Here is a 21,478-nt window from a genome sequence, read left to right as displayed (position 1 = left end):
GCCTTAGTCACTTTATCTGGCAATAAATTCCATAGTTTAATTGTGCACTGATTAAAAAAGAAATATACCAAAAAAACCAAAAAAACACCATACAAAATTTTATCTGGTAACAGTTTCATGGAGTGTCCCCTAGTCTTGAGTAAACAACCATTCTCTATTAACTTGTTCTACACTACAAGATTTTATATATTTCTATCATCTCTTCTCTCTAAGCTGAACAGCCCTAAACTGTTAATCCTTTCTTCAGAAAGGAGCCATTCCATTCCCTTAACCACTATTTATTTTAAAATATTTATATTTCACCTATAGGTGATACACCATGCTAAGTGGTTTACAATGGAAAATTTAAACTGATAACATAAGATGACAAAATATTACAACACAAAATAAAACAAATTTCCAGACTGCCATTAATCTAGAAAACGTCTGTTACCTTTCTCTGCCTAGGCATTGAGAGAGCTGTTTGATAAACTCTAGATTATTCCCATTATGTTGCTGATTAACTATGCCCATTGCAGCACTTCTTAGGTGATCCAATCATATGTTTTTATCAGGATTTCACTTTTGGGAGTTCCATGCCCAGTTCACATTGCCAGTAAATTTTGTGAATGCACATGCAAATAAACATTTCTCGATTCAATCGATGGGGGCAGTAGGATAGTTTTATGTATGTTTCCTGAAAGCATACTTTTTACGAAGGCACATGTGCACGGGCAAGTCTTCCAGATTCTGTTCTTGTTTCTCTAAAATTGCACTTTGAGAGATTTGTTCAGGCTGCACTCTAGGTACAGCTGGGACCAGTGTTTTTGCCTGGTCATCGTATTTCGAATACAGTCTCTTCTAGCACAGAACGGCGCCATTCACAGACTATCTATGGAAAGAGATGCTTCTAATCTTTAATAATAATTACCAGGCACCAAGCACGAATTTCATAGCATGCTTTCAACCCAACACAGGGAAGGAAAAGGGGTCCGTATCCTGCTTTTGGGGAAGTTTTGTAATTTTGTAATGACCACAGATCAAGTTCTGGTGAATTTCAGTTGGATAAATTCAAGGATCACAGCTGACAGATCAGTTCACATTAATAAAAGCTCTCACTTCCAGACGGCCGGATTGAAATAAAAAATTATTATTAAACCATCTTGCCACTCCTATTGGCAAGGATACTGGAATAATTCTATATAAATTGATAACAGTTCAGAATGGGAATGAGAGGGCTAAACCAGTGGCCAGTCCTCCTCTCAATTTCTCATTCTAGATTTGGAGCCTGCCTTTTTCATTTAAATAATAAATGAATGAAATGAGACTATATGCTCCCTCCCATTTTTAGCTTGGGCAATGCTGTGTCATGAATGTTGATTAATTTGGAACTCCTGAGTGAAATCAGATTGGCAGAAAGCAAAGATGGCTATAAAGGAACATATCTAAAAATTGTTAAAGAAAAAAAAATAGCAGCTACAAGTTGATGGATATCTAAAGAAATAATTAGAAACATGAATGCAACTGATGTGCCACATTTGTTTCTACATTATTGTTGTATTCTTTTCTGTTTACAGTAAATGTCAAAAAAAATACACATAAAATGGTTTTAAAAAAAAAGTGTGTTCATAATGTCACATATAAAAATAAGGTGAAGGGCTGGTAACTACTATGCATCAAGTGGCAAAACTTTCCTAAGTACATATATATAGACAGATAAGCTGCAGACCTCAAAATTAGCTTTTCTGCCAACCTGAAATGCATCTGGAGGCCACCGACTGCAAAACGAAACCAACGTTATCCCGCAGGGAGCACCACCTCAGTTTAATTTAATTCAAATTACAGCAATTTTGCAAATCAACAAATTACAGAAAATAACCCAACCCCGAGTCAATCACAAGGTTGCGAGAGGACATGACTGGGAGAAAAAAATATATATAAAAGTAAATCAAACACAGGTTTTATTCCCCCATCCTCTCCACCTCCAGCAAACCCCCAGAGGGCCAGACAGAGACATCAGGAACACCAGAAGTAAAAAAAAAATAAAATAAAAAAAAAAAAAAGGACAAAGCAGTCACTAGAAGACCAATCTGAAAAGCAGAATGCTGCTGACGGGATTCCCATTATCCTGGATTCCTTCCCCAGCTGCCACATTTCACCACCTTTGAAATGTTCCCTGGTTACCTAAAATGATACAAGGGTGAGGTGATCACTCACTCTAATTTTTTCATTCACTAGCCGGTCGTCCGCATCCTCGTCAAACTCCTTCTGTGGGTACACGTCGATGCCATTGGAAAGTAGGTCTGCTCTAATCTGAGGCGACAAGAGAAGAACAGTCAGCCAGCGGCGCGGCAAACAAAACATCAGCAAACCAGAGAAGGCCAGGGAAAGTACATAAACGTCCCCTGGCTCAGAAACAATTCTATTAAATCTTCCCTTCTTGAGGCAAAAAAGGCCCCCTTTCATATCTAAACCAGGTTTTTAAGGGGGGGGTGGAGGGGGGATGTTTAGGAATAAGGGATGGATGAACACAAGTAGGGCCATCCTAGCAGGGCCAGTGCAAGGGTATTGGGCGCCCTAGGCGACCCTTGCCCTGCCACCCCCCCCCCTCTGTTTCGGCGCCGACTGTGTGTGCTTCTCAGGGCCGCCCAGCTGTAGGGGGCGCCGAACAGCAGCTACGTGGTGCCGCAAGCGGGATAGGCCCCCGCTTGCTGTACCCCGTGGCTGCTCTTCGGCGCCCACCCTAGGCGACCGCCGTTTGCCTAATGGGCGGCGCCAGCCCTGCATCCTAGAGTAGGAAGGATGGGGGTGAGAAGGTTTAACCTTTTAGATCCTGCTCATTGAAGGATTTATTTCCTGATGCCCCTTTTTACATATGTTAATTAACTAGACCCAAATATGGTATAAATATTAGGGATGTGAATCGTTTTTTTGACTGAAAATGTCGGAGGATATTTTCAAACTCTGCAGAATTCGGGGGGCCCCCCGAACCTGATAGGAAAACCCCACAAAATTTTTTTGGGGTTCTCTTATCTTTAGGGGGGGGGCAGGAAGAAAGGGCACTTAAAATAACCCCCAAACCCACCCCAACCCTTTAAATTTAATTCTAATTCCACACCCTACCGACTCCCCCCAAACGTTTTTTTTTTTTTTTTTAAAGTACCTGGTGGTCCAGCGGGGGTCCCGGGAGCTCTCGGGCTCCCGGGACCCCCGCTGTGCTCCTGTCACATGGTAGGAGCACTGGATGGCCTGTGCCATTTTTAAAGATGGCGCCGGCCGCCCATTACTCCTACCATGTGACAGGGGCCGGCCAATGCACAGATACCCTGTCACATGCTAAGGGCAAAGAGCCGTTGGCACCATTTTGAGATCGCTCCCGGGACCCCTGCTGGACCACCAGGTACTTTAGAAAAGTTTGGGGGGGGGGGATTGCTGTAAACCGTTTTGATCGATATTTGTATTGGTAAACGGTATATAAATACATTAAATAAATAAAAAATAAATACATAAATAAATGGTCGGGGTGTTTTTGCTTTTTTTTGGCACAACACAGCAGATTTAAACGGGTAAAAACCACTCGAATGAAGATTTCCCACGGTTTTTACCCGAACCCGATACTGGAAACTAGTCCGGTACCGATTCACATCCCTAATAAATATGGTATAAAAAAAATTGCAAGTAATTAAAAGAATATGAAAAAATGTTCCACTTGTGGAACATTGGTACCTAAAAGGTTAAGACACAAAGCTCTGGGGTCCTTGAAATACAGGGCTTTAACTTAACCAATCTAGAAAAAAAAAATGGCATGGTGAGCCCAGAGTTACATTTTCCTGTTTGGTACACAAAGAGTGACAAGGCTCTGGCTATATTCAAAGTCTGGCCTTCACAAAAGCTCAACTCTGAAAGGCAGAAGCAGGTCCCCTTTTCCCTCCCCAGAGCTTCTATGTGGCACCAACCACAAACGTATCATCTCCTTGGGCAAGTGAAAGGAAATACAAACATTTTCATTGCCAAGTACACTGGAATTCAGGTTTGGATAAAAAGATGCTTCATAAATATTAAGTATGGTATCTCATTTCAGGCAGAACATACTGTTGTAACTTTAAAGCATCTTTGCAAAATGCCACTTTCAGGGAGAGAGATGAGATTTAGGCAGAGGAGGGACTCACGCTGACTTCACAGTGCTCAGTACTTGCTTCATTACTGTATTATTGAATCTGTGCCCGTATGGTTTTTTTTCTTTATAATATAACTAGGGACCTTTGTTTTCTGTTTTTATTTTGCCTGGGAATTTCAATGTTATAAGAAAAAAAAAAGTCAGTGAAGAAAATGACTTAATACACAGGAGAAAAAAAAATCAGTGAAAGAACAAAAAAGAAATCAGCAGAAAAATGATTTTAACACTGAAGTTCTCCGAAAATAAAACAAAACGTGAAAATGAAGGTCCCTAAAAGTGAGAGTAAGAGCCATGCTTGCAGGACTCAATCCAAAAAACCAAACACTAAACACTCTAAGCCTGGCTGCTGCATGGAACAGAGAAATGCCCGATAAAGTGGGCTGTGGCCGAAATCTACACCATCTGCCAACATGGCCTTCTCACAAGGACTGTGGCTGGACATCAGCCCCCAAGAGATGTAAGATCAGCTTGGGGCAGATTCCTCATACGCTAGGAAATGCAACTACAACTCCCATGGGGCCATCAGGACACAGAGATAAGCCCTGTGGTACTGTCGCACTGTTCACCTCTACAAAGAGGAAAATGGCTGCTACCTGATCCAGGGCATTAGAAGCAGCTCAAACCACAAGTACAAGAAAAAATGACAGATTATTTCCCTGCTCGGAAATAAACTGCCTTTTGTTTACCATGCATTTTTACACAACACTTAAGTATACAATTATCTAACTTGGGAAAAGATATCAACATACGGGCCAATACAGTAAACCACGCGGGAGAGCCGGCGAGCGGTATGCAAATTAGGGCCCGCGGTAATAAGGAGGCACTAGGGACATATATATATATATATATATAAAACAAACAAAAGTTTTCCAAATGGAATAAATCTGGCATTCCTCATGTACTCATCATCCAATACAGGAAACAGAACTCGAGAAGATTTCATGGATTCCTTTACGTAAGTCACTCTGTGGGGCTAAGAAGGAAAGCAAGCCAGGGTTTTCACTTTTCCCCTCTCTGCTGCCCCAACCTCAAAAAAGTAGTGCTGAGCTGTAAACATTTTTTCAAAAGTTCTCATCTCAAACACATAAGCTCTTCCCTTAAAAAAAAAAAAAAAAAAAAGAATAAAATAAGACCCTGCAGTGCCAAAAAGAAGCCCAAGTCCCAAGATCAAAATTTTGAATTTATTCTGAGCTGACAAAGCTCCAAGACAAACACAAGGAGCTGCTTGGAGGAGAGGGCCCTTCCTTCAGGCACACGGGATCACTCAGTGCTGCGGCTGGGAAGAATGCTCTGGCCCCAGGCCAGGTGCTGAGCTCTAGAGACTCGAGCACGGAAACCGAAGACAAGTCTTACCCTTTGCTTGAAGTAGTCCCGTTCGTCCAGCGTCAAAGTGTCCGCCTTTGCGATGACTGGCACAATGTTCACCACTTTGCTTAGACGTCTCATGAACTCAATGTCTAGAGGCCGAAGGCTTCAAAAATGAAAGGAGAAATTTTTTTTTTAAAAACACAAAAAAAAAAAACTAGCATATTGTATAGATATAGGAAATATAAAAATTCTTCTCTATAATGGAGAAGAAGAAAAAAAAAAAAGGTTTGCTGCACTGCTAGAACTATTCAAATGTAAGTGCTTATTTTTTTTTTAAAGCACCTGTTCATTTACAGTCAAAAGTGTCAGAGCAGAAGTGGAAGATTCTATTCATAGCTACAGTACAAACAAGCTACAGAACAGCAGCCTCTCATGGGCAACGCCAGCCTTCCACATGGAAATGCTCCCCTGCCCTCTTGTGAGTCTCATTGACAATGCCAGTCCTCCACATGGAGATTTCCCAAACCCTCCTTCTCCCCCCCCCCCCCCCCCGAGTCTCATGGGTATTGCCACTCCTGTACAAGGAGATTCCTCCCCTCCCACTAGAGTCCCACAGGCAACACCACACGCCACTCCTGTACCAGGAGAAGCTTTCCCTCCACCCTCCACCCCCCACCCCAAAACCAATGCCAATCCTCCACACAGAGTGGAGCTTGACGTACTTTTGGTCTGACCAAGTATGGCATATTCCTTGTGTCTTTTCTCCTCTCTCTTTTCTGGAGGCCCACAGAAATCTGAACTTTCTACAGGGTCCGCACTACATGCATTGTGATAGGTATACACTTAAACCCTGGCTTACTAAACTTCTCTCGGACACAGAATGGAAAAAAATATATATATATCAACCACCACCTTAGTAAATCAGGCCCTTAAATCATAAGCTCACTGGGCCCGGGATTCATTGTACCTGTACATAATTTTATTGTGCACTGGTTTAGGGTGCCATATGTATGCTGAAATATTAAAACACACGTGCAGTCAAACACAAGCAGCGTGCCGTCTCAGGAAGGCTTTGTGCTGCGTTAAATTTCATAACCCACACGTTGCTGCCCTTGGAATCTGATACTTGGATACTCTGTCTTTTCTGCTGCTACCACAATCACAACTGTACCAACCACGGCCCGCTTACATAATCCTGAAACCTCAAGATAGCTACGGAGCAGCAGCTCAATTTAGAAAGATATCAAACTGTTGAATTGCAAATATCTTTCTGTAACTGACTAAAGAAAGTAACCGAAGGAAAACTATCTGAAAATCTGAAGATAATAGGAGCATCCTCTCAGCAGTTGGTATAAATGAAAACTGCCTACTTGCGTTTTACCTCTAGTAACCTTGCAATATATTAGTAAGCGTCAGTGCACTGGAGATCCATGGGACAAAAAGCTTCCTAGTTCATGATCGGTTTGTTTCCCTATAGGATTTTTCACACGTGCTAATGTCACATGCGTGCAGTCCTTGAAAATTAAAAAGAAAACCTAGCCCACGTCCTCTGCCCTTTTTTGAGAAGGAAATCTGGGAGAAGAGCAGGTTGTGTTACAAGGGGGGGTGGGGAACAGGAGAGGATGTTGCCTCACGGTCCCGAGCTCAGTGCGTTTCTGGTGGGAATACTCCCCGGAACAGCACCTCACATACCTTTGCCAGCTACTGATGAGCTGTGAAAGATAGATAACTGTGGGGCAGGGGCAGTTTGCAGTCACAATTTAAAAAAAAAAAATTACATTTAGCAACCCGTGAGTATTTGAGGGGTGCGTGTATGCATGCAATATTGAAAATGTGCCCTTGGCTAGTGAGAAGTACTCTTGTCAAATTATTTGAGACCCCTGGCTATGGCCTGGGATATAATTACCACAACTTAAGTGGGTTGCCAGAAAAAAAGGCTTCACGCTGCACACATACAATTAACAGCAAAACTTGTCACAAGTATTTAGCAACGTTTGCTATCAAGCAGGCATGCAGAGTTCCAGCCAAGTTAAACTGCTGACTTTTTGTATAAAGTTGAGGAAAACCCATTTCTCCTTGTAATCATTACCACCAAAGCATGATACTGCTACAATAACCACATCTGTTCATGCTTGGCTGGTGCTTTCTTTTCTGGGTTTCAGGATATGAAAAAAAAAAATGATAATGAGAAATGAGCTAAGACAGATTGCATTAAAGTATCTGAAAGCAAGTCTGGAATAAGTTGGTAGTCAAATTAGTAATACCAGTTTCCTGACCATTTTCTCTTCGCCGTGAGGATGAAATAGTTTAAACGCTGTAGTGATGAATGGAGGGAAAATGAGACTACCAGAGAGGGAGCTCTCCAGTTACTGGCAAAACTCCTCGTATGAGGCCAGTGGGTGGCAGGCTCAAATACCCAAGGCCTCCAGTCAGAAAACTAGGCCGCAGCACCACACAAGGGCAATCCCACATCTGTCCCAGTGACTGTCCAGCCAGTTAGATTTTCAGGATCCCCACAAATGAAGATTCATGATGTTAGAGACCCCAGCATATGCAAACCTAACTTATGCATATTTGTTGTAGGATTTCTACCACACTGAACTGCCTTTGAGGTCACCAGTACAGGCCTGAGAAACCTCAAGTTACCGAGTGCTGCAGGGAGCAACACAATGGTACAACATAATTTAATTTTACGTGACATAAAAGGTTTGCAAGCAATGATTTACCTTTGGCAACTTATTTGCGTAATTTACTGCTCCTATCTTGCGCACATGTACGCGTGTATGTTATAAAATAGCTGCGTTCCTAGGTATGGGCTGACGAACGCACACATCGGTTTAAAAGTTGCTGCCTTGAGTATTTTGATTTGCTTTACACCGTGAACTCATTATTTCTGAAGACACGACTAGTAGCATGGGAAACTAGAATTTTTACTACTTGGGTAAATTTTCAAAACATATAGCGTATGCACGTAAGAAGCTTGTAGTCACGTACACGTTTTATAAACATCAAAAGTCCATGTGTATTTTCAGTCTCGTGCACACCTTTACATGCAATAAAAAGGGGCATTCCAGGATGGGGCCAAGAGGCACTCACACAAGTTGCTGTTTTACAAGTGACTTGGGTGCATGCCTTTGGCAACTTATTTGCGTAATTTTACTGCTCCTATCTTGCGCAACTGATCTCAGTCTGTTCTACTCGCTGGGTGAAAGGTCTGGGAGAAATTGGGGGGGGGGGGGGGGGGGGGTTTCAGAGTGAAGAACTAGGAGGGTTCTCTATGACCTGGAGAAAAAACTGGGTGGACTGGTGGAGGTTCTGGCACACTGGGGGGATTTCAAGTATGCGCGCATGTTTATATTTTTAAACACCTTCTGCACGTAAACAGAATTCTTGTTTGAGCGAGAATCTTTTGTGTATAAAATGCAAGCGTGTAATTTTTTTTTAAATAGTTAGGAAAAGTATGCACTTTCAATGCATTGCGTATGTTAGGATTAGACATATATGTATTTTATAATCTGTGCATACCGGATACTTGCAGGTTATAGAAGACTGTCAGATCTCCAGGCGGCCATGTACGTGTATATATGGGGCTGCAAATAGTTATTTGAAAGTTATCCTCTGTCATTTATAGCCTAGGAAGTCAAGTGAAACAGAACCAAAAACAAGGGTATGCATGGAAAAACTGTGTGTTTTGTTTTGGGGTTTTGTTTCGTTTTTCATCCATTTGAAGTTTTAGTGCATAGTAATCACATTTAGCAGCATAAACATGACAAATACAAGCACACATTTTGTTGGCATTTTTCTTTTCTAAAAACAATGACATAGCCCTTTTCCCACATACTTTTCCTGTAAATCCTAACATTATTTCTCTGATATTTTCTCAGGTTTATGGATTAAAATTACTTTGCAGTTACTGCCCTGTACAATTAGACAGACAAAGCATATGATGCAATGACCTGACACCAGGAAACAGGATCATCCCTGTCCATAGATGGCACATGGAATATATTCCAAGAGTCAGAATGCATTCTCTCTCTGCAATGTGCGTAAAAACTAAAGAGTTCGAGCATAACCGTCCTGCCGACAACCTGAAAGCTTCATCTCTACAGAGCGGCAGATACCACAAAGTGTGGCAGTTATTTAATCACAAAACCTGGGCCACGTCCCAATTACCAGGGGACCTTAAAAGCTTTTCTTGAAACATGGCAAAAATGAAACACGTGCCAGTACCTGAAAACAAAGGCTCCCGTCGGCCTTTTTTCTCTTTTTTAAAACCCTCAACCACTAGCTTCTTTCACCCAAGAGGCGCAAAGGACGCAAGACCACGTGCCAATTAAGGAAAATGCTGTCATGTTTAAATACTATTTATATTTCAAGATTAACATGTATTACTTAGCCAATGGGCAATTTCTCAACCTGTCATCACAAGGTCCAATTAAAAGGGAGAGTAATTAGGGAAGGTGAAATACAAAAACTGTTGATAGATACAGGTACGGCTGCAGCTCATGAAGAATTATACTGGCATAATGATCCAATCCTGTTGCCTTCATTTCCATAATGCTGCTGCACCACCACTGAGGGAAGCGTAAACAAACAGAAGATTCACAGAGAGGCATAAAAAGGTTCCATAATTTTTCCCTTAAAAAAGCGCAAGCATTGCAGCCTAACTCTGACTGAAAAGCTTTCATTCTGTTTGGAGCACTTGGGTAAACTAGTTTTATTTTAATCTGCCTCCATGCTGCGGCAGCATAGATATGCTGATCTTTTATAAACGGGCTTGGCCCATCCTGGTGAGCTACATCAAACAGTGTCAGGCACGATAAACACCTTCAAATCAAGGTCATCAAGAAACGGTAAAAAGCAAATTAAAAACCACAATGGATCACTGACGTGATCGGGAGAGGACAAAACGAGTGGTTCAACAGCAATTTACACATATAAGTTGTACATCTGAAAAAACAACCAAAAACCCACCCTTCTTCAAGAGGGCTGAAGATCAGAATGTGCTGTGCAACAATGCATGCAACTTGTGAGCGCATTTAGGTGGCAGCAGGGCCAGTTTTAGAGGAGGCAAGCAGATCGGTTGCCTGGGCCTCCTTTGGCAAAACTGAGCGATGTCGCAGAGGCAGATATTCAGGGTGCCTGACACTAGCCCAGGTTTACGCCTTGGCTTCTGCCTTTGGGTCCATTGTGTATAGGGGAGGCATCTCCAGGGGTATGTTTTGGCCAGGATCAGAAAACATGTGAAGAGCTGAAAATACAAATCTTACATGTTTTCCCATAAAGAAAAAAAACAAAAACTGCCTGCACAAACACACAAATGTTGGCATGTACTCTGTACAAGTAGCAAGTTTCAGAGTAAAAATATGGGACCACAGGTAAAGTACTGCAAACTTTGTCCCAATGTAAACTGTCGGAAAATCCCCCCCCCCCCTTGCTTTAGAACATAGTAGATAATGGCAGAAAAAGACCAATAGGCCTATTCTGGCTGCCCAGTTATTCTGGCCACTCTAAGGATATATCCCAGCTGCCAGCTATAGAGTGTGGCCATTTGTGAGATGATATCCTCTATCCAGGACAGTTTTTAATAGTCTTCCTCCGCTACTCAAGATGGTGGCATATGAACACAGAATCATAGAACATGATGGCATATAAAAACCTCATGGCCTATCCACACCTACTGCTCAGCTTTATAGTTTCTTCCTGTTCCTCAGAGATCCTGTGCGCTTGTCTTACTCTCTTTTGAATTCTGATGCTGTCCTCACCTCCACAGGGAGACTGTTCTAACTCCCTTTCTGTAAAGACATATTTCCTTAGGATTACTCCAGAGTCTACCCCCTTTCACCCTCATCCCACAACCAGAGTGCCAGTCTCCATGCTATTGAAAGCAATCCACTTCCTGTGCATGTATTCCTTGGAGATATTTAAAAGTGTCTAGCATCTCACTCTTCCCTTCCTTTCCTCCAGGGTGTTAAAATTTCATCTGCTACGCAGCATAATTGTACCATATGACGCCTCCCCACCAGCAGAGGTCTCCTCAGAGCTCCATTCCATGCTATCCCCCCCATCAGCTTCTCACAGCTCATTAAACTCAGCCTCCTACCCACCAGGAGTCTTTAAAGAACCAAGTCTTCAGCCTCACCAAGCTCCTTCCTCCTGGCCAGCACCATACAAGCTTCAGCCCTATATAATCCAGCCTTGCCAAATCCTCCTCGCTTTCACATCTGGTTGTCTTTGGCTCCTTGCTCTAGCCATCGTTGCCTTGCAGCCTACCTATGCCTTTCCTTGCCTTGGGCCTAATGGCCTTCCTGTTCCTTGCCTTGCTTTCGAGCAGATACAGTACAGTGCACTCCGACGGAGCGCACTGTTAACCCGCCATTGGACGTGCGTTTTCCCTTACCCCTTATTCAGTAAGGGGCCAAAAATGCGTGTCCAACCTGCCGAACTTAATAGTGCCCTCAACATGCATGTTGATGGCCCTCTTAGGTATTCCCGCGAGATTCAGAAAACAAAATGTGCAGCCAAGCCGCACATTTTGCTTTCAGAAATTAACGCCTACCCAAATGTAGGCACTAATTTAGTCGGGCAACAGGAAAGTGCACAGAAAAGCAGTAAAAACTGCTTTTCTGTGCACCTTCCGACTTAATATCATGGAGATATTAAGTCGGAGGTCCCGAAGGGTAAAAAAAGTAAAAAAAAAAAAAAAATTAAAAAAACACAAGTTTGAAGTCGGCCCGCGGCTGTCGCGTCGAAAACCGGGCGCTCAATTTTGCCGGCGTCCGGTTTCAGAGTCCATGGCTGTCAGCGGGCTCGAGAACAGACGCCGGCAAAATTGAGCATTGGCTGTCAAACCCACTGACAGCCTCCTTTTGCCTGTTTCTACCGCCGGGCCTCGTTTAAATACTGAATCGCGCGCACAGGCGAGTGGCCTGTTAGCCCGCTCTCCCGCGGACATTACTGAATCGGCCCGTTTGTGGCAATCTGGCCTTCCTGTTCTTTGCCTTGCAGCCTAAAGGCCCTCTTACTCCTTGCTTAGCCTTCTCTTACTCTGTGGCCTATCTAGGCTTCTCCATTGTCTTGCCCTCAGGGCCTTCCCTGCCTAATGCTGCCTTTGGGCCTTTATGTTCCATGTTGTTCTAGCACCAGTTCTAGTACCTACCTGCACTCAAGCTCCAATTCCAGTCCTGGCCTGCACTCTGTTCCTGTCTAAGCCTTGCTCTAGCCTTACCAGCCTGTCCATGCCTTGCTCCAGTCTTACCAAGATGTATTGCCGCCACAGAGACCTGCTGGTCCCCAGAACCCAAGGGCTCAACCTGTGAGGGAAGGGTTAGGCAGACCACTGGCCCTGGTGTTCCCTATATCTAAATTATTCCAAAAAGGGGAAAATCAATAATCATTTCTCTGTACTACCACCCTCAAAATAATTTTGTTAAATTTTCTATTTAATATTTTTATAAAATTTTAAATAGATATATTTTATTTATTTCTGAAGCCGTATCAGTAAGCCAGACGAAGTACCTCGTCCACTGACAAGGTCTTCCGGACTACTCGATCATTTGCGGTTTCACTTCAAGATGTTAGCTACTGTTCCAATTTTGACGCCAACGTCTAACAGCGACAATCTTTTGCATCGTGACTCAATTTCACTTCAAATTAATGTAAGATATCATCAAATGTTTCAATTTTGACATCCACAGCAAACAACTTTTACTTCATGGCTCGACAATGGCCGGTGTTTCGCATAGTCCTGCTTCTTCAGAAGCCATATATTCATTTGTTTAACAAAAGAACTGCAGAGGTGCAAAATCACTTGCTGAATTCCAGATCTGGATTCATCAATTTCTCTCTGATGTCTTGCCTCCACAACCTACATCTAGCCAGGATTCAAACCATAACACAGGGTACACACGTTTAAATCTTTTAAGTCTGTCCCATATGCTTTAGGATAATGATTGATGATTTTAGTAGCTGCCTTCTGGATAGACTTTTTTTTGTTTTGTTTTTTAAGATGCGGTCTCCAGAATTGTTCACAGTATTCCAAATGAGATCTCAGAGAGAGACTTATACAGACATATCACCTCCCCTACATACCCAAGCATTTTTCTGGCTTTTGCCATCACCTTATCTGTCTGTGTGGCCACCATAAGATTATCAAATATTAAGGTGGTATTCACTCTCAGCCCTCAAGGGCCACACACAGGTCAGTTTTGGGGTTTTTTAGGATATCCCTAAGAATATGCAAGGAGTAAATCTGCATGCATGCTGTCTCTACTGTATGCATATCTATCCCTAATGAATATGCATGCAATATTCTGAAACCCTGACCTGTTTGCGGCTCTCGAGGGCTGGGAGTGGACATGATCACCCTCAGACCTCATTCCTGTTTTGTGCAAAGAACGTTACCCCCCCATACTGTATTGATCTCTTGGGAATATTGCAATCCAAATGTAGGACCCTGCATTTAGCACTGAAATCTTGGTTGCCAAACTAGACCATTCCCTCAAGCTTCATTAAATCCCTTCTCATGTTTTCTACAAGAACATCTTCCAGGGAGTCTACCCTGTAAGAAAGATTTTGGCATCGGCAAAAGGCAAAACCTTTCCAGACAGCCTTTCTGCAATCTTGTTTTTTTAAAAATTGTTAACACAGAACTGGACCAATCCCTGCAGCGAGCTTGGTTTACCACTATTCTGTCACCTCTCACTCAAGTTTCTAACCCAATCAGTAACTTTAAAGCCCATAATGAAGACAATAAAAGTCAGAATGCGGAACCGGGTCAAAGGCCTTGCTAAAATCTAAGTACATATCTAGAGCTCTCCCCTGATCTCGCTGGTCCCAAAGAAATTGGTTAGATTTGTTTGACAAAACCTACCAAGACCATGCAAACCCCTTATTTTAGGGGTCCTCAAATCCAGCCCTCTCTGGTTTCCAGGCTTTCCACAAAGAACTATTCATGAGATATATGCCTGACCTGTTTCCATTGTTCGCAATTATACCTCATATGTACACTCATTGTGGATAGCCTGGAAACCAGACTAGTTTGCAATCCTTGAGGAATGATTGGGGGACCTAACCCCCCTCCCCCCTCCCAGCATCACTCCCCCTTTCCATTTATTTATTTATTTGTGTTTTTCTAAACCGGCATTCACGGGAGTACATATCATGTCGGTTTACATAAAACAAGGGGTGATCAATACATTATAACATACATAACTAAAACATAAGAGTATACATTACAGGAGTATAAACAAGTGCACGGAAGAGAAAGTTACAATAAACAGGGGTTATTCTAACTGGGATTAGAGTTAAAGGAAAGATAAACAAGTTTAACAAGAAGTAAAACATTGTAGTGATTGGTTTGTAGTGTCTGATTCAGTTTAGAAGAGAATGTTCAATTAAATAATTGTTCTTTAAAATAAATATTTTATTTGATAGAAAATGTTCAGTATTGCTGTATTTGATTTTGCTGCAATTGATGGAAGTGAATCCTTAAGGGTCTGGAAATGCTAACCACAAACTTTTGTAATCTAGATATAGCTACCAATACCAACGCGGCTGATGTCCAGACAGACATCGGCCTCCCAGGACCCCATAGCCTTTCTGGGTGGTACCCAGACACCAATACTAATGCTGCATCAAGCTGACCAACATTAGTGGTATGCTGCCAACCAAACAGATGTACTTATACAAGTCCTTGTGTTAATGCTAGGACTTCAGTCAAATTACTGAACTTGCAGTCTGCCAGACAGATCCAGCACGATAATTAATTCTATCATTTCAAAACATAAAAAACAAACCCCTCTCCTACTACGATCTCTTTTCTATTAAAGCAGCCTGAGAATATAATCGTTCTTACTGAGTCAGCAAACTCACCCAAGCCCATGAACACAGATTGAGACGTCACGTGCCTCAAAAACGTGTCAAGTGCTCGGCTGGAGCTTTTGTGCCTCTTTCCTTACATACTCTCAAAGAAAGAAATTTTGCTGCAGCTGCCCCCACCACCATGCCCCCAGGCTGCAGACGAGCAAAATGCCCTTGAACAACTGACCACCTTCAATCAAAAGGCAGCGATTGCTATCCTTAGGAAAAGCTCTGGAGGGGCTTTCTTCATGAATGTAACATGCACAAGGATCTCCACTCTAAATGAGGATATTCGATTACTGGGTGTTTTTTTTTTTTTTACTTAAAAATTAAATTAAAAAATGGAAGCCATCTGTGCTGACTAATTGCTAAAACCTCCATCCACTCAGAAAAGCACTCGAATGCGCCGGACAAGGTTGTAGCAAATAACCACAACAGAAGGGGATATTAAACTACATGGCTGTGCACTAAAAATGTATCCAGGGACCAGCGGCAAAACTTCCCAACAAAGAATCTAATTTCTTTGGAATGCAAGTGGAAAAACAAATGTCTAGATGCACCACCACATAGGTTCTTAACTTCCAGAGTGTTAACAGGGCTCAAAACTGCACAGCTCCCGACAGATTTAAAAAGCCGTAGAGTCCTTAGAGGGATACGGCGGTTACCCCACTTAACCCCATGATTTGGGGGGGATTGTGTATAGTGGTAGTAGGGGTGCTGCTGAGTCAGTCCGTAGATGATCTCAAAATCAGTTGCTAGCAGAGACCTCGAGCTTCTCATGACTGCATTTGTCCCCATCTAACCTGCCCTGCTAGGATTTATATCAAATTGCTGTAGAGGCCCATGAGTGAGTGAATGAGACGCTTCCTTTCACTCCAAAGCGGGAGGTTCCTTCACATCTTTAAAAGCGGGAATAATATAGTGTAAAATGTAATACTTTTACGTGCATAGACACCACGAAGCCTAACCAGATAGTAGCAGACAAAGTATAAAGGAGCCACCATAATCTCCTTGCAGCCACAGATTAGTGCCGACCACAGAATTTATACTGAATAGTGGAACCAGGCCGTCTTCTCTGTGTGATGCTGGAATGCTGTTTGTTTCCCTTTATTCAAAATAAATGTACCAAGTGCCATTAAACATTTAGAAAGGGGGATGGCGACTGGACAGACTTCCTAAACCCAATGAGAGCAAATTTCAAAAGCCACTTGCCCGAGCATGTATCAATTTACCGGGGTATATTGTATTATCTGAAAGCAGACGTCCTCTATCCGGTTAAGTGTGCGCAGAGCTCCCATGCTTTTAGGTGGGTTAAAAAAAAATATATATATATAAAGGCATTCTCATGAGGGGAGAGTGAGATATGGTTTAGATTGGGGGAGCAAGACTTCAGATGCAGATGGGATTTCCACAAAATACGTGCGCTATTTTCCCCCTCCCATAGAAATAGCAGGGGCCAACCTCAGGAGCCCTTTTAGCATGCATGCTTCATGCTAGCCAACTGCTGGGGTAGTTTATCTTTTGAAAACTTGCTGCAAAATACTGTAAGAGTCCCCCCATGTCCTTCCTAACTATGTGGGGTATTTGAAAATTACCCCCGCCCCCAAGTATGTCCAAAGATTCGTGTGTTAGTGCAGTTTTAATACAAATAAATGGCCCTCGTGAAGAAGATGGGTTTGATCAGAATTTATTTATTTATTTTTTAGACTAAGCAATCAGTCCCTGTTAAAATAATTTCACCATGCGTGGCCACTCGCACAGGAGTAGAGACGTGATCAGTGCCCTCAAGTTACTGGAAACCACTGCAAAGAATAAAAAAAAAAAAAAAAAGGCCAGCAGTAAGCAGATCCCAAAATACAGCAACATTTTCGCCCTTTTTTTCTTTTATGGATATGAAAGCCCTGCGTTCACTTTCTGTACCGCAAGAACTACTTGGCTTCAGGAAGCCAAAACAAGCTCTTATTTTGTTTTCATTTACAGAACTCCCCCCCCCCCCCCTTTCAAGTTCAACGTGGCTGCATCCAGCAGGCGAACCATTACAAGGTGGGAGGTCCGCAATGAGCTCACCTCCAGTGCCTGTGTCGGCCGTAATTTATTTGGTTTTTTTTCCCGAGGCCTGAAGCCGAGTGAGAGATGGGGACTGGCCAAGTCACCCGACATGAGCGAGCTCTGGATAGGGCTGGTGTCTCTGGGGCTCAGTAGGCTGTGCGCAGTACACAAGGGTTGCTAAACAGGACATGGAGACGTTTTATTCAATTTACTCAAGTCACCTTCGGCAAAAATTCACCGCTCTCTCACTTGCTCCACTAAAGGCAACCTTGAATCTAATTTCATCTTCACTGCCTTGGCACCAACGATGTCCAAAATGGAAAGTTTGCCAGAGATGTGTGCGCGTATGAGCGCGCACGCTGAAAAGCCCCCAAAACCCGTTAAACCTCAGCTTGGTCTGCCATTTTTGCGACTACCCCCTTGTCAGAAGATTTCCCATGTGCCGCTACTGTGACTCCTTGGTGGTACAGGGGGGGGGGGCGCCTTCAGTGGCACGAAAATAAGGAATTTGCTCAAAAGCAGTACATGGTAGAGATGTGCTTCAGGGTCAAATTTCGTGCCTGGCTTCGTTTCGGCCACCCCCCCCCCCCGTGGGAATTTTGATTTTCCCCACAGTTCGGGGGTTTTTGTTTGGTTTGTTTTTTTTTGGAAGACCCCATTTTTCGGAAAAAAAACAAAAAACAATCGTTTTTTGGTTCTCCCGAAGCTTTACGGGAAAAAACGATTGCACATCCCTAATACATGGTGATCCTTGAAAGCAGCTCAAAGATGTCATTATAGTCAGAAGTCGCACTAACCCATTTATCCCCTTAGCTACCTCAGATGCCCATAATTGTAGTAGAAACAGTTTTGACAGTCAGGAAAAAAAAACAAAACAAATAAAACAAAACAGAAAGTGTCTCAATCACCATCAATTCCATCTATAAGCAAGACACAAAGAAACCATCTGCAAATGGCTAAAAAGAATCCATAGTAAGAGAGTAAATGACAGCACTACAGACCTATCCAGTCCAGCCAGCTGCCTGCCTCTCCAAGCTTCTTAGATAGATAAGCACATAAACTCCCATATTTAAACCAACACCTGCTTTACCCCCCCTCTCCCCATGATTTTTTTTTTTTTACCTAACCTCTCAACCTCGTTTCCACCGCTCTCTTCTGTACAAGCGGCAGCTCATTCGTAGAATACAAGGAAGGGGGCATGGAGTCTCTCCCACCGCATCCATCACTGTCTCAGTTTCTCTCCCTCATCCTAACCTTACTGCTGGGTCCTGTGGCTCTCGTTAGCTAAAACATTTTTTTTTTACCCAACAGGCTCCTCACCCCACCCATCTGGATGGCCCGCTGGCCCACCCTTCTATACACATCTCACTGCTTAATCTCTCACAAGATGGCTCAGTTTGCCACAAGCACAACATATTCTTGTCAGCCGTGCACTTCTTCACAGCTGGGTTTTTTTTTTTTTTTTAATTTTTATTTATAAAATTTTCAATTTTACGTTTCAAGAAAACAAAGAGGAATATGAAGAAGAAAATCACCACCCAAGAAGTTACCGGCATGCTAATACATTTTGCCATTGTAAGCCCACAGCAAATAGTAGAATGAAAGAAGTTACACCAAAACGGTGAAAATAAAAGAAGAAACAATTTAGCCTAAGAGGATTCAAGATAGAGAGGAACCCTGTAAATTATGGGATACAACCAAGGTCTGGCCCTTAGAGACAGACAATCTTATACTGTTTAAAAATGGAGAAAACATATAGGAAACATTCACATGTTTTCTAACCCAGTTTCTTTGTTTTTCATGAACAGTATCTGATGACACTGCCAGGGCCGATTACATTTCCTGCATGGAGTAAAAGAGCAAATCTTCCCGTTTTCCTCACTCAACCACCCCCCTCTGGAAACATTTTAGTTGTGGTCCCCCTGAAATTTGCTGTGGATTGGGGGGGTGGGGATGCATGCATGCAACTCTCTCTCGTCCCTCTCCCACCCACATTCTCTCTTCCCCCCCATCCCCAGGGATGACTCCAGCACTCTCCGCCATCCTCAGGGCTAACCCTATCACTCTCCCCCCAGCTCTAGGCATAGGCACACGGAGTTTGTGCATAAGTCTCATTCAGCAGCCCTTTGCTTTGTGCTGCAGGCCCTCCCAGGCAGCCTGCAGGGAACAGGTGGCAAGAAGTGAAGTGGAGGCTGGAGCAGAAAGCCAATTTGCTCCCTAATCCAGCCCCTCCCCCCCCCTTGTCTTTCATGGAACGGGAGGGGAGGGGAGAATTTGGGAGTGGGCAGAGCAGAGACCTGCTCCCTAAATCCAGCCTCACCCCTCCTGTTATTTCTCTCAGGCAGCCAACCCTACATAGGCCAGCCCGAGAGGGGGCAGGGAGATGCCTGCCTTCCAGACAGGGCAATCTGCTCCCAAATCCAGAATAAGAGAGCAAATAAAGATTACCAAGCCCATCTAGTCTACCCATTTTCCCTATTACAAATACTGTAGATCCTGCTTGGTCTCGGCCTTTAGGCTCATTTTCTACCACCAAGGCAACTCTGTTTGTGCACTGCTTTCTTTAATTGCAATGTTGCTTTTACCTCCATTGTCAGCATGGGAAGACCATCCCATGTACTTAACATCCTTTCTTGTACAAAAATGTCCTAGGGTAATCCAGACTCCATCCACCTCCCTCTAACCTCATGTCACAACCCTATCTTCTCGGAGGAATTGCCATATCTTTATACTTCAATGCCACTATCAAAGCGCTGGGAACACTGTTTCCTGTATGCTGTGCATCGTGCTTGTGCACACAGCTTGTGAACCGTGCACACACAGCAAAACATAGTGCACACAAGATAACACGTTAGTATTTGCACCACACTGGAAAATAGCGCACAAAATTTTGAACTCAGTTTTATGAAAAATTGCACAATGAGAGCATTTTTGCAGACACAGCCTTTCAAAAAGTAGAGGTAGCATTGGCTGAGAATTATAACTGAATGAGAATAAAACACACTGGAGGCATCCTTGTAAGGTAACCCTGCTTTACTTGCTGCCACAACTACAGGTTAATTTTTCTTGGCTATGTCGCTCAAGGCACCAGTAGATTCAGCTGTTATCCTGGCCTGTTTGCCTCTTCCGTGTCACAGACAGATGTCCGCTTTGACACCTGAACAGGAAACCACAGGGTTGGCTGGGAGGGGGGGGGGGGGGGAAGTTTCACAAGCCAGCCCAGAAATGGAGTCAATCTCCCAAGTGGGAATATCCGACTACACAAAAACCCCCGAGGCAAATTCAGGAAAAGGGAGCATTTAAGGCTTAGTAATGAAGCCTTTCAACTTGAAGACGCCTTATATTGAAAACACATGTTCCTCTTTCTGACAGGCAAACCGATTTCTATGCAATTTTAATGGGCGAGCAAAAAACTATCACAATTTCTACAATGTTGCAAGAAAGTATAAATGGCTCATTGTCTGCTCGAAAGGCCAACAGCAGCAGCAGCAGCAGCAGCATAGTTTTGCCAGTCTGAAGGTGAGGAAAGCCAGGACAATCCTCCCCATATGCCTTACTTCCAAGCGCCGTGCATCACAAAAAGGAGATGATGAATTAGTTTTTGGTAGCCAAACAAGGGAAAAACACTTTAAAATTTCATGTTACACATAACCTTGGAAAACAAAAAAAAAAAAAAACCCCTACAAACCTACCCAGTATCTAATTTATCCAGAGTGGATGATTAGACACACACACAAAAAAAAAAAAAAAAAAAAAAAAAGATTTTAAAGATTTCTCAGAAAGTTTCCTATGCTTTTTTTCCCCCATTGTTTCTTATAAAGGTAAGAAACAAGTCTCTCCTGCACAGAAAAACAGTTTCTAAATTATTGCTATAGAAATTCTATCAGTCATGCTCCACAGTTTTTCCTGAAGCCCTGCGGATGGGATCTGATTGGTTCATGCATCTGACATCATAGCCTCTATGAACCAATAAGACCCAGTGAAATAATTTGTGGCTCTTGCTAACATAGCTGTTGCTTCCAGAACTGAAGGAGAATTACAGGTCAATTTAAACAAACACAAAACAAAACTGCTCAACCACAATGCTTTTAACTAATAAAAAGT

At 43.0% G+C, this 21,478-nt stretch overlaps 1 protein-coding gene across 7 annotated transcripts in view; it reads right to left on the bottom strand.

Moving 5' to 3' along the window:
• Positions 1-21,478, bottom strand: part of SEPTIN9 (septin 9) — a 612,883-nt gene that overhangs the window by 38,605 nt on the left and 552,800 nt on the right. For all 7 annotated transcript variants that reach the window (XM_029600381.1, XM_029600383.1, XM_029600382.1 and 4 more), the window contains 2 exons: positions 5,510-5,627; positions 2,197-2,292 (listed from right to left, as the gene is read on the bottom strand). In XM_029600381.1, coding sequence (XP_029456241.1) covers positions 2,197-2,292; positions 5,510-5,627 — 214 coding nt within the window. The remainder of the gene's footprint in view (positions 1-2,196; positions 2,293-5,509; positions 5,628-21,478) is intronic.

Source organism: Rhinatrema bivittatum, chromosome 4 (genome assembly GCF_901001135.1).
Source record: "Rhinatrema bivittatum chromosome 4, aRhiBiv1.1, whole genome shotgun sequence".
NCBI lineage: Eukaryota > Metazoa > Chordata > Amphibia > Gymnophiona > Rhinatrematidae > Rhinatrema > Rhinatrema bivittatum.
Note: the sequence above shows the minus strand (reverse complement) of the source record. Positions and strands in the feature narration are given on the sequence as shown.